The 17,205-nt window shown below is 43.3% G+C and overlaps 1 protein-coding gene across 2 annotated transcripts; it reads right to left on the bottom strand.

Annotated features, from left to right (window-relative positions):
- Positions 1–458: 458 nt before the first annotated feature.
- LOC137017014 (WW domain-binding protein 11) lies at positions 459–9,007 on the bottom strand. 2 transcript variants are annotated; one of them, XM_067380901.1, is made up of 12 exons: positions 8,884–9,007; positions 8,313–8,398; positions 8,191–8,222; positions 8,015–8,108; positions 7,739–7,935; positions 7,508–7,641; positions 2,383–2,516; positions 2,107–2,289; positions 1,905–2,015; positions 1,553–1,822; positions 1,250–1,435; positions 459–1,157 (listed from the first exon to the last, which is right to left on the bottom strand). In XM_067380901.1, exons 2-12 carry the CDS (start codon positions 8,374–8,376, stop codon positions 583–585), a joined length of 1,980 nt encoding a protein of 659 aa, XP_067237002.1. In that variant the 5' UTR covers positions 8,377–8,398; positions 8,884–9,007; the 3' UTR covers positions 459–582. The 2 variants fall into 2 exon arrangements, with proteins under 2 accessions (XP_067237002.1, XP_067237001.1); XM_067380900.1 differs by having other exon boundaries at positions 461–1,157; positions 2,092–2,289.
- Between the last annotated feature and the right edge of the window lie 8,198 nt (positions 9,008–17,205).

The following is a 17,205-nucleotide window of genomic DNA, read 5'->3' as shown; positions in this document are numbered from 1 at the left end:
TCTGTACTTGAGTTCTGTTGAAAAAGAATACCATTACAGTTTAATGTAGATACACAGATCATAAGTACGTCATTTTAATATGTTTCCTTAATAACTTAATAAATAGCATTTCTATCTATCCTAATGTAACAAGCAAAGCTCATACACATCTATATTAAAAATCAACTGGTTGTTTAAATAAGTATTTTTTAGAAGAATTATTCATAAAATAAATATAATTTTCTGTACACAATATGGTTAAAAAAATCTTTAACACACTAATAATATTTCAGTAAAGGGTGAAAATGTCAGTTTTTCTAGGCTGGACAGTGCTGTATGTCCAGTTAAACATGGTTTACTCTGTTTATTTGACTCTTAACGTTAGTATCTGACCTTCAGTAGTTTCTCAGCACTCTCCACTATCCTCTTCTGAACAGATTCATCTCTTTAATCAACATATAATCATTGGCAAAGAGACACAACTGCTTGTAGCAGTGAAGAACAGCAGCAGGGTTTGACTTTTTTATTCATGTTTCAAGATAAAACACAATCCTGTGACACTAAGAGAAACGTACAAAAGAGCTGCAGAAGGGAAGCGTGTGGCTAGAGCAGGCCCTCCATCTCCCTCATGAAGGCCTCGTACATCTGGTCCTTGGTCTTCATGCTGGGCGGCGCGGCGCGGTCCGGCTGGCTCGGGTGGCTCAGGGTCTGGTGTTTGGGCTGCTCGCGCTCATCCTCCCTCCGGCCGGCCGCTCTCTCCATCCCTCCGGGCACCCCGGCCCGATCCCTGCGCACACGGAGCGCCGTGGGCACGAAGCGCGTCACCTCCGTCTTGGGGTTGATGATCTGCGGTTTGGCGGAGATGGTGGCGCCGCCCGCCTGGGCCGAGGCCGGGCCGGAGCCGCCCGTGATGTTGGCCCGCTTCTCGATGGTGGGGGCGAGCGGGTTGGAGGTGGTGCCGGGGGGCGGCGGCATCTGCAGGGCGGAGCCTCTGGCGGGAGGCGGGAGCGAGGAGCTCTGAGAGGCGTCGCCGGAGGACGCGGGCGCCGCAGGAGACTTCTGACGAATGCTGGGCGGGGCGCTGAGCACGTTGGGATTGAGCGGAGGCGGGAACAGAGAGAGGGGCGGGGCCATGCGGGGCGGGCCGGCGCGGGGTGGAGGGGGAGGCGGAGGCATTCCTGCAATCCAACAAACACACATTAAACATCAGTGTTCATTCCTGACACTGTTTGCTACCTCACGTCTGGTGTTACGGCACATGATCGCTCACCTGGCGGGGCCGGCGGCGGCAGGCGCGGCGGGGGTCCTCGGGGCGGCGGGCCGGGCGGCAGGCCCGGTGGAGGGCCAGGAGGAGGGCCGGGCGGGCGGCCCGGTGGGGGTCCTGGGGGCAGCAGGCGCGGCATGGGGCCCCTGAGGGCCGCGGGGAGTCCAGGAGGCCTCAGGAACGGAGGAGCGCCTGAATCACACACAGTCATCATCTCACTGAAACATTTACCACTTCACTAACGACTCCAAGCTTAACGTGCGGCTCATTAGCATATGATAATGAATAAGCGTGAGTGATGTAACGCACCGGGAGGCGGGCCTGGAGGCGGGCCGGATGGCGGTCCTGGCGGCCTCATTGGTGGAGCTGGAGGCGGTCCTAAAGGAGGAGGCCCTGTGATGGGCGGAGCCTGCATGTGTGGGGGCGGCTGCTGCGCCGCCATTGGTGCCGATGGAACAGGAAGTCTGGGATTGGCCAATGATGGAGTGGCTTCAGCAGAGCCCTGATCCTCAGCATCCGACTCGTCAGAGTCCGAGTACTCCTCTTCATCCTCCTCCTCTTCCTCCGGGACAGACTGCCCTGAACACACACACACACACACACACACACGTCACAACCCCTGTCTGACCCTTGACCCGTGATGCCCGTCAGAGACACACACCTGCCATCCGCAGCATCATGGCCTGCAGCGGCGTGATGCTCTTCGTCTTCACCACCCTCTTCTTCCTCTTGTCTTTGGGCGGCGGCATGTCAGCGAAGCGCACACTGCGACCTGAGAGAAGCAAACCTGATGATCAGAGTTCAGTCGGGTGTACGGCAGTGTTATTTGACACAACTCAAATCAAGACCTGTGTGTTTCTCGCCTCGCTCTCGCTCCTCGTCCCTGTCGTCATGGCGATCGGCCGTCAGTCTCGCGCCAGCGTCTGTGTTGTCTCGCTCTCCGCCGCTGTCGTCCTGAGAGTCGCTGTCGTCGTCTGTGTCGCTCTCGCTGTCGGAGTTTCTCCCTCCGGTGTCCATCATTTCAGTGTCTGACCCGCCGCTGCCCTCTGACACAAACACACATTAGTGACAGTGGAGTTAGCATGTATCTGGTGTGTAGCATGTAGTGTGTGTCTGGAGTGTAGTGTAGCTCCAGGTACCTGTGCGGCGCGTGTTGGCGTACAGCTGCAGGATCTGTGGCGGCGGCGGTCCTGGAGGGGGTCCTGGCGGTTTACGTCCCGGCGGCAGGCGTGGAACTCCAGCCAGAGCGGCTGCTGAGAGCGCTGAACCTTTCCTGAAACACACACAACACACATCAGCACACACACTCTTTCCTGAAACACACACAACACACATCAGCACACACACTCTTTCCTGAAACACACACAACACACATCAGCACACACACTCTTTCCTGAAACACACACAACACACATCAGCACACACACTCTTTCCTGAAACACACACAACACACATCAGCACACACACTCTTTCCTGAAACACACACAACACACATCAGCACACACACTCTTTCCTGAAACACACACAACACACATCAGCACACACACTCTTTCCTGAAACACACACAACACACACACTCTTTCCTGAAACACACACAACACACATCAGCACACACACTCTTTCCTGAAACACACAACACACATCAACACACAACACACACACACTCTTTCCTGAAACACACACAACACACATCAGCACACACACTCTTTCCTGAAACACACACAACACACACACTCTTTCCTGAAACACACACAACACACATCAGCACACACACTCTTTCCTGAAACACACACAACACACATCAGCACACACACTCTTTCCTGAAACACACACAACACACATCAGCACACACACTCTTTCCTGAAACACACACAACACACATCAGCACACACACTCTTTCCTGAAACACACAACACACATCAACACACAACACACACACACTCTTTCCTGAAACACACACAACACACATCAGCACACACACTCTTTCCTGAAACACACACAACACACACACTCTTTCCTGAAACACACACAACACACATCAGCACACACACTCTTTCCTGAAACACACAACACACATCAACACACAACACACACACACTCTTTCCTGAAACACACACAACACACATCAGCACACACACTCTTTCCTGAAACACACACAACACACATCAACACACACACTCTTTCCTGAAACACACACAACACACATCAACACACACACTCTTTCCTGAAACACACCAACACACAACACACATGAACACACACACTCTTTCCTGAAACACACACAACACACATCAACACACACACTCTTTCCTGAAACACACCAACACACAACACACATGAACACACACACTCTTTCCTGAAACACACACAACACACATCAACACACACACTCTTTCCTGAAACACACACAACACACATCAGCACACACACTCTTTCCTGAAACACACACAACACACATCAGCACACACACTCTTTCCTGAAACACACACAACACACACACTCTTTCCTGAAACACACACAACACACATCAGCACACACACTCTTTCCTGAAACACACACAACACACACACTCTTTCCTGAAACACACACAACACACATCAGCACACACACTCTTTCCTGAAACACACACAACACACACACTCTTTCCTGAAACACACACAACACACATCAGCACACACACTCTTTCCTGAAACACACACAACACACACACTCTTTCCTGAAACACACACAACACACATCAGCACACACACTCTTTCCTGAAACACACAACACACATCAACACACAACACACACACACTCTTTCCTGAAACACACACAACACACACACTCTTTCCTGAAACACACACAACACACATCAGCACACACACTCTTTCCTGAAACACACAACACACATCAACACACAACACACACACACTCTTTCCTGAAACACACACAACACACATCAGCACACACACTCTTTCCTGAAACACACACAACACACACACTCTTTCCTGAAACACACACAACACACATCAGCACACACACTCTTTCCTGAAACACACACAACACACACACTCTTTCCTGAAACACACAACACACATCAGCACACACACTCTTTCCTGAAACACACACAACACACACACTCTTTCCTGAAACACACACAACACACATCAGCACACACACTCTTTCCTGAAACACACAACACACATCAACACACAACACACACACACTCTTTCCTGAAACACACACAACACACATCAGCACACACACTCTTTCCTGAAACACACACAACACACACACTCTTTCCTGAAACACACACAACACACATCAGCACACACACTCTTTCCTGAAACACACACAACACACATCAGCACACACACTCTTTCCTGAAACACACAACACACATCAACACACACACACTCTTTCCTGAAACACACACAACACACACACTCTTTCCTGAAACACACACAACACACATCAGCACACACACTCTTTCCTGAAACACACACAACACACACACTCTTTCCTGAAACACACACAACACACATCAGCACACACACTCTTTCCTGAAACACACACAACACACACACTCTTTCCTGAAACACACACAACACACATCAGCACACACACTCTTTCCTGAAACACACACAACACACATCAACACACACACTCTTTCCTGAAACACACACAACACACATCAACACACACACTCTTTCCTGAAACACACACAACACACATCAGCACACACACTCTTTCCTGAAACACACAACACACATCAACACACAACACACACACACTCTTTCCTGAAACACACACAACACACATCAGCACACACACTCTTTCCTGAAACACACACAACACACACACTCTTTCCTGAAACACACACAACACACATCAGCACACACACTCTTTCCTGAAACACACACAACACACACACTCTTTCCTGAAACACACACACAACACACATCAGCACACACACTCTTTCCTGAAACACACACAACACACACACTCTTTCCTGAAACACACACAACACACATCAGCACACACACTCTTTCCTGAAACACACAACACACATCAACACACAACACACACACACTCTTTCCTGAAACACACACAACACACACACTCTTTCCTGAAACACACACAACACACATCAGCACACACACTCTTTCCTGAAACACACACAACACACACACTCTTTCCTGAAACACACACAACACACATCAGCACACACACTCTTTCCTGAAACACACACAACACACACACTCTTTCCTGAAACACACACAACACACATCAGCACACACACTCTTTCCTGAAACACACACAACACACATCAACACACACACTCTTTCCTGAAACACACACAACACACACACTCTTTCCTGAAACACACACAACACACCAACACACAACACACATGAACACACACACTCTTTCCTGAAACACACACAACACACATCAACACACAGTCATGTCAGACAGTGAGTGTGTGTGAGAGAGAGTGTGCAAGAGTGTGTGTGTGTGTGTGTGTGTGTGTGCGTCCGTGAGAGTGCGTGTGTGAGTGTGTGTGCGTGTGTGTGTGCGTGAGTCTGTGTGTGAGTCTGTGTGTGCGTGTGTGTGTGCGTGTGTGAGTGTGTGTGTGAGTGTGTGTGTGCGTGAGTCTGTGTGTGAGTCTGTGTGTGTGTGTGCGTGTGTGTGTGTGAGTCTGTGTGTGCGTGAGAGTGCGTGTGTGAGTGTGTGTGAGTCTGTGTGTGCGTGAGAGTGCGTGTGTGAGTGTGTGTGAGTCTGTGTGTGCGTGAGATTGCATGTGTGAGTGTGAGTGTGTGTGCGTGTGTGTGTGAGTCTGTGTGTGCGAGTGTGTGTGTGTGTGTGAGTCTGTGTGTGAGTCTGTGTGTGAGTCTGTGTGTGCGAGTCTGTGTGTGAGTCTGTGTGTGCGTGAGAGTGCGTGTGTGTGTGAGTCTGTGTGTGTGAGTCTGTGTGTGAGTCTGTGTGTGAGTCTGTGTGTGAGTCTGTGTGTGAGTCTGTGTGTGAGTCTGTGTGTGAGTCTGTGTGTGAGTCTGTGTGTGAGTCTGTGTGTGAGTCTGTGTGTGCGTCTGTGTGTGAGTCTGTGTGTGAGTCTGTGTGTGAGTCTGTGTGTGAGTCTGTGTGTGCGTCTGTGTGTGCGTCTGTGTGTGAGTCTGTGTGTGAGTCTGTGTGTGAGTCTGTGTGTGAGTCTGTGTGTGCGAGTGTGCGTGTGTGTGTGAGTCTGTGTGTGAGTCTGTGTGTGAGTCTGTGTGTGAGTCTGTGTGTGAGTCTGTGTGTGAGTCTGTGTGTGCGTGTGTGAGCGTGTGTGTGTGCGTGAGTCTGTGTGTGCGTGTGTGTGTCTGTGTGTGCGAGTGTGTGTCTGTGTGTGCGAGTGTGTGTCTGTGTGTGCGAGTGTGTGTGTGTGTGTGTCTGTGTGTGAGTCTGTGTGTGTGTGTGTGCGTGTGTGTGTGTGAGTCTGTGTGTGCGAGTGTGTGTGAGTCTGTGTGTGAGTCTGTGTGTGCGAGTGTGTGTGTGTGTGTGAGTCTGTGTGTGAGTCTGTGTGTGCGTGAGAGTGCGTGTGCGTGTGTGTGTGAGTCTGTGTGTGCGAGTGTGCGTGTGTGTGTGAGTCTGTGTGTGAGTCTGTGTGTGAGTCTGTGTGTGAGTCTGTGTGTGCGAGTGTGTGTGTGTGTGAGTCTGTGTGTGAGTCTGTGTGTGAGTCTGTGTGTGCGTGTGTGTGTCTGTGTGTGCGAGTGTGTGTGTGTGTGTGTGTCTGTGTGTGCGAGTGTGTGTGTGTGTGTGTGTGTGTGTGTGTGTGAGTCTGTGTGCGAGTGTGTGTGAGAGAGAGTGTGCGAGAGTGTGTGTGTGTGTGCATGTGTGAGAGTGCGTGTGTGAGTGTGAGTCTGTGTGTGAGTCTGTGTGTGAGTCTGTGTGTGTGTCTGTGTGTGCGAGTGTGTGTGTGTGTGTGTGTGTGTGTGTGTGTGTGTGCGTGAGTCTGTGTGTGCGAGTGTGTGTGAGAGAGAGTGTGCGAGAGTGCGTGTGTGAGTGTGAGTCTGTGTGTGAGTCTGTGTGTGAGTCTGTGTGTGTGTGCGTGTGTGTGTGCGTGAGAGTGCGTGTGTGAGTCTGTGTGTGAGTCTGTGTGTGAGTCTGTGTGTGAGTCTGTGTGTGAGTCTGTGTGTGAGTCTGTGTGTGAGTCTGTGTGTGAGTCTGTGTGTGAGTCTGTGTGTGAGTCTGTGTGTGTGTGCGTGTGTGAGTGTGTGTGTGAGTCTGTGTGTGCATCCTGACCCCAGCGCAGAGCTCTTCTTCAGGATGGAGGGCGGCTGGGCTCCGGGCAGCGGGATGTCCTGGATGAGGATGCTGGACGGAGCGTGAGGCATGTCAGGAAGAGGAATGCTGTCCACCTCCACCGACTCGGCGTTCTGGCGGACACAGGGACAGAAACAAGCGTCAGCTGCTGAACATACAGCGGTTCATATCATCACTAGCGACTCCTGCTAAAGTGTGTCTGACTCGCACCTTGACAGAGTCGAAGTAGAGCGACAGCTGCCCCCGCTTGGTCTCGTAGTCCACCTCCAGCTTCCGCAGCTCCTTGTACGTCTCCGGATTCTCCCGCTCGTACAGGCGGACGATCCGCTCGAAGGTCTCGCGCAGCTTCTTGCGTTTGTCGCGCAGCACTTTCTCGTTCAGCAGCGGCTGCTGCACCGGGTTGAACTCTGGAACCAACAGTCACATGATCAGAATCACACACACGATCGGTGCACTGAATTCACACGTGTCACATGACCCACACACCCATCTCGTCCAGCTTCTCCATGTCTCTGATGATCTGACGTGGGTCCTTCATCTTCAGCACAGCCGCTCGGACCATCATCCTCTGCTTCTTGTTCTGCCACACACACACACACGACAGCCATGATTTAACTGAACCAAAGTCATCACAAACCCGGGGTCAGAGGTCACGTACGTACCTTCTTCAGCTCTCTCTTGCGCGCCTCCTTCCCTGCACACACACACACACACACACAGAGGTCAGAGGTCATGTTCGCAGCACTGACACACACACATGAGCTGATCTAGAGTCAGTACTCACTGGCCTGGTCCGTGGGGTTCATGAACTTCCCACTCTTGGTGGAGGAGGTGGAGCGGCGGCCCATGATGGCTGACCGTCGGCTTCACCTGAGCAACACACACACAATCAGCAGTGACCTCATCAGACGGGGACAGCAGTGCGTTCTGGTGATTATTTAAGAAACTAACGACTCAAACAAGCCATGCAGTTACATTACAGCAGTATAACTATCCTACTACTGTTTCATTTCTAATCTAATATTTCATGACATAAATATATATATATGGTCAGTGAAACAGTTATGAGAGCAAGAACAAGTCTGAAAGCGTTTATTGTTGAGTCTAACCCTACATGTGCATCAAGAGACACCAGAAAACATGAGGGAAAGAAGCAGAAAACAGCAGAAGCAGCGCAGCATCACACTGAAACTGATTTCATCTCTGTTCGTGATCATCTGAGGATGTTTGTATCAGCTTTAGTGTATCTGTTCATATAATCTCAATTCGCTTCGGATAAATGAGTGTGCATGTGTCACATGAACGCGCCGCGCGGTGAACCAGCTTCACGTGATCAGAGTAAAAGTCAAACTCACCTCAATCACTTTGATTATTATCTAATATTCACGTTTATCACTGATCAACAAACGCGTCCGACAGCGCGAACCATCTCTCTGGGCGGAAGGACGTCACCGCTACTGGAACACGCGTCACTTCCGCCTTACGGACTCTTATTATTTAAATGGACAGCGCGCTGCTGAAATCTAGCGGTGGAGAGATGAAGCTTCATGAAGTTCAGAAGATTTCCAGCCTCATTCCTCGAGGGGTTAACTTTGAGATTTGATTATGATCGAAAACTGATGACATTTTAGTCAATGAAAATTGTATTTTAGTCTCTTTTTATTAATGCAATTCTATTTAACCCAGTCAATATAGTATACGTACCTAGTTCTAGTAGTATAGATGAAACCCATTTTAAACAAGGTTATCTTATTATATTATTCTTGTTATCTTATAGATAATACCTTATAATGCATTGAGATGTCTCTTAACCCTTTAAGACCTGAAGGCTTTTTTAGAGGGTTTTTTTCTGAGCGACACAAAAAAATGTAAAGACTCATAACGCCAAAACTGTAGCAAGGAGAGTCAAAAGGTAGGTATTATTTGATAGAACACTTTTTAATTTTTTAGAAAATATAAATTACATTACATTTTGACATTTTCATGCTGGAAAGCAATAAGATCAGAGAAAATTATTTTTTTTGGTGATGCTCTCCTACATGTGAGTTGCATCTGGTTTGTGGCATAAAGTGTTGTTCATTTTTTCGCAGCTAGATGGCGACCAAGGACGGTAAACTCATGCAGGTTTAAGAACTACTGAGAAAAGGGGCTTTTTGTTAGAAAACTTACACTTATGAATGTGAAATTTGACTAATAAAATTAACAGATTAATTACAAAAGCTTCCTTATTCACCCTGCTATCATACTTTATAAATCCAACAACTACATTTTCAAAATGCAAATCAAAAGTAAAGAGTACCTTTTTCTTAATAAACAGAGATACATCATACCATAGCTTTTTCACATGACTACAGTTCCAAAAAATGTGGGGCACCATTTCTAAACGCAAAGAGCAAAAAGAACAGTTAGAGCAAGACTTAGTAACAGCCTCCATTAGAAATAGAGAACGAATGGATTTGTTTTTGCTTTTGGACTGTGAAAAACAGATTTTACCGCATACTGTATCAGTTGGGTCAATTACGGACATATCAACCGGTGACAACACATCTCTACATAAAGAAATGATACCAGAAATGATTGCAGAGAATACAAGGGAGTATTCTTTGGGAGTCACAGGAAAATTTAAATGCACAAGAAACTCGTCATACGTCATAAGATATCCCTGAGTGTTAAACAGCTGACGAACTAAAACAATACCCTTATCAAACCAACTTTTTAAAAAAACACTTTTGTGCTTATACAAAATACAACGGTTATTCCAAACAAAGTAACGTTGTGGAGAGAAGTTGTGCTTGTAGATCGATTTCCAAGCCAACAAAGCTTGCGCATGAAAGGCAGATCTTGTCAATCTTGTAATCACACATTACAAAAGACCCCCAAGATGGTCAAAAATAAAATTCCATAAAGAAGGTTGTTTTAGACAAAATTTTAACCAATTAATTTTGAGGGTATTATTTAACGTAGAGAAATCTAGAAAATCAAGGCCACCATATTTAATTGAATTCATAACAACAGATTTGCGAATATAGTGTACACGATTCTTCCATAGAAAATTAAATAAAATCTGATCAATAGTTTTGATAGTGTTATTGTCTAAATGTATAGATGAGGTTAGTCTAGAAATACCTTCTGCCTTCGACAGAAGAACTCTTCCTCTAAGGGAGAGGTCTCTTAACAACCATAGATTAAATTTGCTTATAATCTTTATTTTTTTTATTTTTATTTATTTTTATTTATTTATTTTTAAAAGAGGACAATGCACATTAATTAACACAAGAAACAAGTCTCTTATGTAAATGTGCCAGATTTAGCCATTCTGGCTAATTTTCATCTGCAGTCCCTGGCAGGTTGATGGTAAACACACACACAAAAGCAAAAAAATACATACAAGACCAAAAAACAAACAAAGAACCACTATTTATGAATACATATTTGATTATCCAATAACCACCCTTTTATCCTTTTAGAGAAAGAAGAAAGATATGTAATATTTCTTAGTTCTATGGGTATAGTATTCCAAGTATGTACTGCTCTATAAGAAAATACTGACTGCCCAAAAGCACTTCTTCTATGAGGTATTATACAGTCCCCTCTAGTAGTGGCTCTAGTAGATAAGTTAAAATTTTGTTTAATAAATTCATTAAGTGGAGGTACAGGCAGGATCACAGGCAGGATCATAATTCAGAGAAACTCTATCTTTTTCATTCTTTGAGACTACTACGCCTAAATAATTAACAGTATCTTTAACAGGGATACCATCCACAGATACAATGGAGGAGTTTTTCAAGGCTAATATTTCACATTTTTTAATATTCAAAAACAAACCTGAAGCATTAGAAAACAACTGAATAATTTTAATTGCCTGATGAACCTGGCTAGAATTTTTTAAAAATAAGTCTGTGTCATCCGCAAGTTAACTAATTAAAATGTTTCTACCAGCAATATGTATTCCTTCTAGCTGACTATCTTTAATAAAATGACAGAAGACTTGTGCAACAATCAGAAAGAGATACACAGAGACTGGACAGCCTTGCCGAATCCCTCTTTCTAGAAAAAATCTTTGTGTTGTACCATGTGCTTATTTCACAGAGCTATTTCCCACCAGTATACAGAGTTTTCATAGCGTTACAAAAATAGGGCCCAAAACCAAATCGCTCTAGACAAAAAAAAGATGAATGGATGCTCAACAGTATCAAAGGCTTTGAAGAAGTCTAAAAAAATAATCAGGCTGTCATCCTCAATAAGACCTGAGTAATCAATGAGGTCAAAGACAAGTCTAATATCATTAAAAATATGGCGATTTTTCACAAAACCTGACTGATTCTCATCAATAATGGAGTTCAAAATCAACTTGAAACTCCTTGAGAAAATTAGGGCAAACAGTTTATAATCATTAAGAAGGCTGATAGGTCTCCAATAAAAGTATCCTTTTTAGGTTTAGGTACTAAACATATGACACCCTGCTTCATAGCTGTAAGCTCAGAGCAATTCAAGATTTCTGTGTAGACTTCAAGAAGAAAAGGGGATAGAAGTTCAGAGTAAAACTTATAAAATTCAGCCGTTATCCCATCATTACCAGGCGACTTGTTATTTTTTTATTGAGAAATTGCTTTGAATCACAGGCGAATCACAAACATTGACATAATCAAGATGCTTACAAAAAGAACCTAAATTAGCTTGATTAAATTTAGATTTATACAAATTTGAATAAAAGTTGTAACAAAATTGGGAAATTTCTTTAGGATTTTCTGAAACAGAACTACCAATATTTAATTGAGAAATAGAACTGTATTTAGCCCCATTTTTCTCAAGTTTAAAAAAATAAGACGACATCTGTTCTCCATATTCTAGGCACCTGTAACGGAAAGAGTCCACTGGAGGCGAGCGTAGTGAGAACCCAAGTGCAGTTTAATGGTATTAATCCAAAACGTGAACAGGAACAAAAACAAAGAAGTGACTTGACTAAATGACTCACCGACAGTGGGTTACATTTACAATACATGACAAAGGAACATGGGGAAGACAATGGCTGCGTCCGAAAACCTAGGTAGCTGTCTTGCTGCCTCGCTGTCTTATAAGAGAATGACTTGTACGGCAGCATTTGTGCATGAAGGCACCTCACGAAATTGATTTCGGACAGACTTCTGAGGCAGCGTAACAGTTTAATGATCTACAGCAATATCGCGCGAGCTTTGGTGAGAACTAAACAAATATTTAATTACTACAGTAGTAATTTCTCGATAGAAATTATATCAAAATTGAAATATGTTGATCAAAATCGTACATTTACACACAAACTGAGCAGCAAACGCAACTTTCGGACGCCATCTTTATTTTTCTAGCTCAACTGTCACAGAATGGAAAGCACAGGATTGTGGGATATCAAAGGCAGCTAAGGATACATCTATGCTTCCTTCAAAAATCGATCAGATGAAGGTATCTCATGAGAGAGGAAGTGAAGCTAACATTGGATTCGGACGTGCCTTGATGCCTTCTTACCTTGAAATGTGTCCTCGGAAGGCAGCATTTTCCAGTTTTCGGACGCAGCCAAAGACTATAAATACAAGTACTGATAGAACACATGACTAGGACAACCAATGGGGAAGTGACACAAGAAACAAGAGAACCAATAACAGAACTGAAAACCACATGACCATAAACAAACCAACAAGAACATGACACATGCCCTGCGTTCCATTCAGAAGGGCTCATCCCTATGCCCTAATCCCTTCAAAGGGTTTACCCTCCGGAGTGAGAGCTTCGAAGGGATGAAGGGTGTAGGGGTAAAAAAAACCTCTTCTTTTGGAACGCACTTCTGCGTCATCTTAACGAGACAATCAAAGAGGAGTAGATTGTGCAAGCTTCGCCATTTGTTTAGCGTTAGTTTATTTATTTATTTATTTTAGGTTTACCGCATGTAGGCTATATTGTGTCTATGTATTTTAAACATTTGAATGGACTGATAAAGGGAGCTGTAAAGTATAACAGTTTTGACCATAGTAATGTACCAAATCTAACTCGTATAAATATTACAGTAGTATAGAAAAATACTATACATACATTTATAGGTAAAATCGAACTCCTATAACCTCCGTACCCATTCTGTGACGTCCCTGTGCAAAGGATCATGGGGGCCCGAAGTGTCCATCAGTTGTTCCCTTCGAAATCCTTCATTCCGAAGGGCCCTTTGAAGTGGCCAGTTTTGAGCACTTCGGTTTGGAATGACCCTTCAACATGGCGGCCATGATTATTTTCACTCCGAAGTGCCCTTCGGAGGGCGATATATCCCGTTTGGAATGCACCGATGGACTAAGGGAGAACAAGAGGCTCAAGGGAAGCATGACACAAACAAGCAAAATGAAACAAACTACAAAATAAAAGACATGAAAACCAAAACATGAACACCTGTGACACGATTTTTGCCTTGACCTAATGAAAGCACCTTCCGCTCTTAATTTATACAAATCATCTAACTTAATTTGCAAGTCAACTAAATACGCTTTCTGACTATCCGCCAAATTTTCAGGTAAAATTTTGGTAAGAGATGAGATTTCACTAACAACATTCATTTCTTCTACACGTTTTGATTTGGCCAAATTAGAACAAAATTTTCTTTAAAATTTCCCTATTTCAAATTTTAACAATTCCCACTTGGTTCTAAATACATTTTCTTGTTTAGCTTTATTCCAATAAAAACCAATAAGTTTTTCCAACTCTGACTTGATCTCATTATGTTTAAGTAATGAGCTATTTATCTTCCAATAAGACGAGCCTCTGCTAGATCTGGCTTCAGGAGAAAGCAAATGATCTGTCAATGTTGTGTCGCCGAGATATCAACACAAATAGCATCTTTGTTGAGATTCCTAGAGACTAACCAAAAGTCAATTTGTGAAAGCCTAGATGAATTCTTATTGCTCCATGTGTACACTCTGTCATTTATGTTTTTTTCCTCCACACGTCTATAAGCTCAAACCTATTCATAAACGCTTTTTTAATTTAATTTTTTAAATTTTATTTACTGCTTTAGTACCTTATATACTGTAATAAAATTTGGCCAAATGTGCAGAGGATGCTGAATTTAGTTTTACTGTAATTGACAGTATACTGTATTGTGGTGCATACCAAGTTCATACATATCTACTGCCAGATCAATTTACAATAGTAAAATGAAAAAAATAAAAATAAATCACTGCTGCATTTTACTGTATCTGTAAATGTATTTTTGTATAGTGTAGTAGACAGTGAGCTGCAAAATAATTCCTGAATCCCAGTAAGCGGTATTTTTGTTACAGTGTTACATGAATTGATCTCACTAGTGTTCACTGGGCAGTGCAGTAGTGTGTATTTGTTAAGTTTTGTGTGTCATCTGAGGCCAAAGTTTGATTTTGTCAAACAAGAATAAGTTTTTGACAAAAACATTTTATTTTGACCTGGAAGTTTGAGGTTTGTACAAGTTGGTGCATAGTTTTGAAACTGTCTTTATATAGTTGTTAGAAAATGTTGAATTTTTTTATTTCAACTAGATTAAAAGTTTGAAAGACAAATTTTTGCTGGCATGTCATGAAGCCAACTTAAAATCTTGTTTAAAAAACATAAATAGTTTGGTCAGTTAGGCCAGAATATAGATGTTCTGGGTGATTGCTAAAGTGTTGCTAGGTGGTTGCTAGGAGATTCTAGGTGGTTGCTAGGCTCTTGCTGCAATTGCTGGGGTGTTGCTAGAATATGTAGTTGATAGGGTGTTCTGGGTGAACACACACAGACATTCCCACATCTGAAAATAACAGAAAACTTGTTATATATTTTGGCTAACTATACAAACTATACATATATAACTATATATTTGATGGGTTGTGGCCAGTTGAGTATGACTTTTTTCATCCATGGTGACTCCGTCAGGGCTGATGACGTAACCAAGGAAGGATGTGACTGCTTTATGGAATTCACATTTCTCTGCTTTGGTGTAAAGCTGGAACCGGATCAGTCTTTGCAGAAAATGACCTAAAGATTTTGCAGTTCTCACCTGTTCTCACCTGCTGGGAGTGACAAAAGGGCTCATTTACATCTCATTTAGATAAGCCATACCCCCTGTAAAGCTACATGGTTGCATAGCAACGACAGACGCAACGGGAAAAATCGGACCGCATACTATTAATAATAAAGGATAATGTCAAGTAGAGCTTAGATCGGGCCCAACAAATCAAGCCCGACCCTACCCGAGCCCGAGCACGTTGTGTCCGAGCCCGGCCCGGCCCGACACGTCCACTGTAATTATGAGCCCGAGCCCGATTTAAACCCGACCATTTTTAATATGTGGGCCGTTATAACCAGGGGCGGCGCCAGATTTTTTTTTTTTTTTTTTTTTTTAACGCAGGTGCTGCTGTGCTAGATTATTTAAGCTACAGGGGGGATCTGCGCAGTTATATAGGCTAAATTATATAAATACTATTAATAAATGAGCAAAAATTGGCCACTCAATATTAAATATTAAATTATTTTAATTATCATAATTAAAGTTTTAATTTTATTAAATTGAACAAGCTCAACATTCAGCATTCAATCAAATATTCTTAAAGATTAATTATTATTAATAATGTTACTTCAACATATTGTTATTTCAACATAATATGTGTGTGAGCAACAAGCAAGATGTACATTTGTAAATTCGGTGACAGCGTGTGTTACGAGTTTCAAATGGTGTAAGTGTGTCCGTGGCGCGCCGGCGCCTCCATGTCATAATTACGTTGTCTGCTATATTGCTTTTTATGTATTAAATCCAGGTAATTGGATGATGAAAAATGAATTAAAATTAAGATACAATTTATACTAAACGAAATTCACTTTAAAGAAAATCTTTCTTCAAAACAAAACTTAACAAACTTGAAACTAAATGTGCTTATTTAATGGCTAAAACACGTAGACTAAAGACTCTCTTTTTGTACAAATTGCAGCACATTCATTTAATTCTGAATTTTGCACATGTAAGTTGAAAAGCATTTGTTTGTGCATAGTAAACATATCTGTAACATTTATGCATCATAATTGTGCGTGCATTTATTAATTATTATCTTAATGAATAATACGACATGGAAGAAGCATGTAAACTGCGTTGTTTGTTTATTAAAACTAGTTTAAAATGTTTCCATACCTCCGATTTTCCTCCAGACTTGCTCAAAGTTAATTCTCCTGTTTTAATTTTTTTCTTTGCTTCTTCAAGCTCCATGTTGTACTTAAGCCTCGTTTACACTGTTCGTATGGCTCCGACAAGGTTTTGTTCCGTCCTCTGAGGGGTGTCAACTCACACCAGAAGCATTTCAGAAGCGAAGCGGCTGGATTCGCGAGACCACGATTTGCCTGGCCAACATTGTTTTCGTTAAATTTTTCATGTTTTTAATGGCTAAATGGTTATATTTTGTCCGGTTTGATTGTGTTTATTGCTATGCCATACTTTATTTTGCTGTAGCCATACAGATGAAGTTAACACACTTAAAATTCCAGTTATGGACAACAAAAACAAAGAAATTTCAAGTTTTTCAACTTCGAATCTCTTGTCTTCAGTTTCTGTCATTGTAGTGATGTGAAATATCAGCAGGAGTTTACAGGATTATTTTGACTTTATTTTGTATTTGAGCTGCGCGTCAAAAATAGGCGAGGCGCCTATCTTTAGCGAAGCGGCACAA

This window comes from Chanodichthys erythropterus, chromosome 3 (assembly GCF_024489055.1).
Source record: "Chanodichthys erythropterus isolate Z2021 chromosome 3, ASM2448905v1, whole genome shotgun sequence".
Lineage (NCBI taxonomy): Eukaryota > Metazoa > Chordata > Actinopteri > Cypriniformes > Xenocyprididae > Chanodichthys > Chanodichthys erythropterus.
This window is presented reverse-complemented; position numbering and strand designations above follow the sequence as displayed.

Coding starts and splice junctions, on each gene's coding strand:
- LOC137017014 (XM_067380900.1), bottom strand. CDS start 8,376: ATGGGCCGCCGCTCCACCTCCTCCACCAAGAGTGGGAAGTTCATGAAC. Junction 8,223..8,312: donor GAACCCCACGGACCAGGCCA/GTGAGTACTGAC, acceptor GTGTGTGTGCAG/GGAAGGAGGCGCGCAAGAGA. Junction 1,823..1,904: donor CATGATGCTGCGGATGGCAG/GTGTGTGTCTCT, acceptor GTGTGTGTTCAG/GGCAGTCTGTCCCGGAGGAA.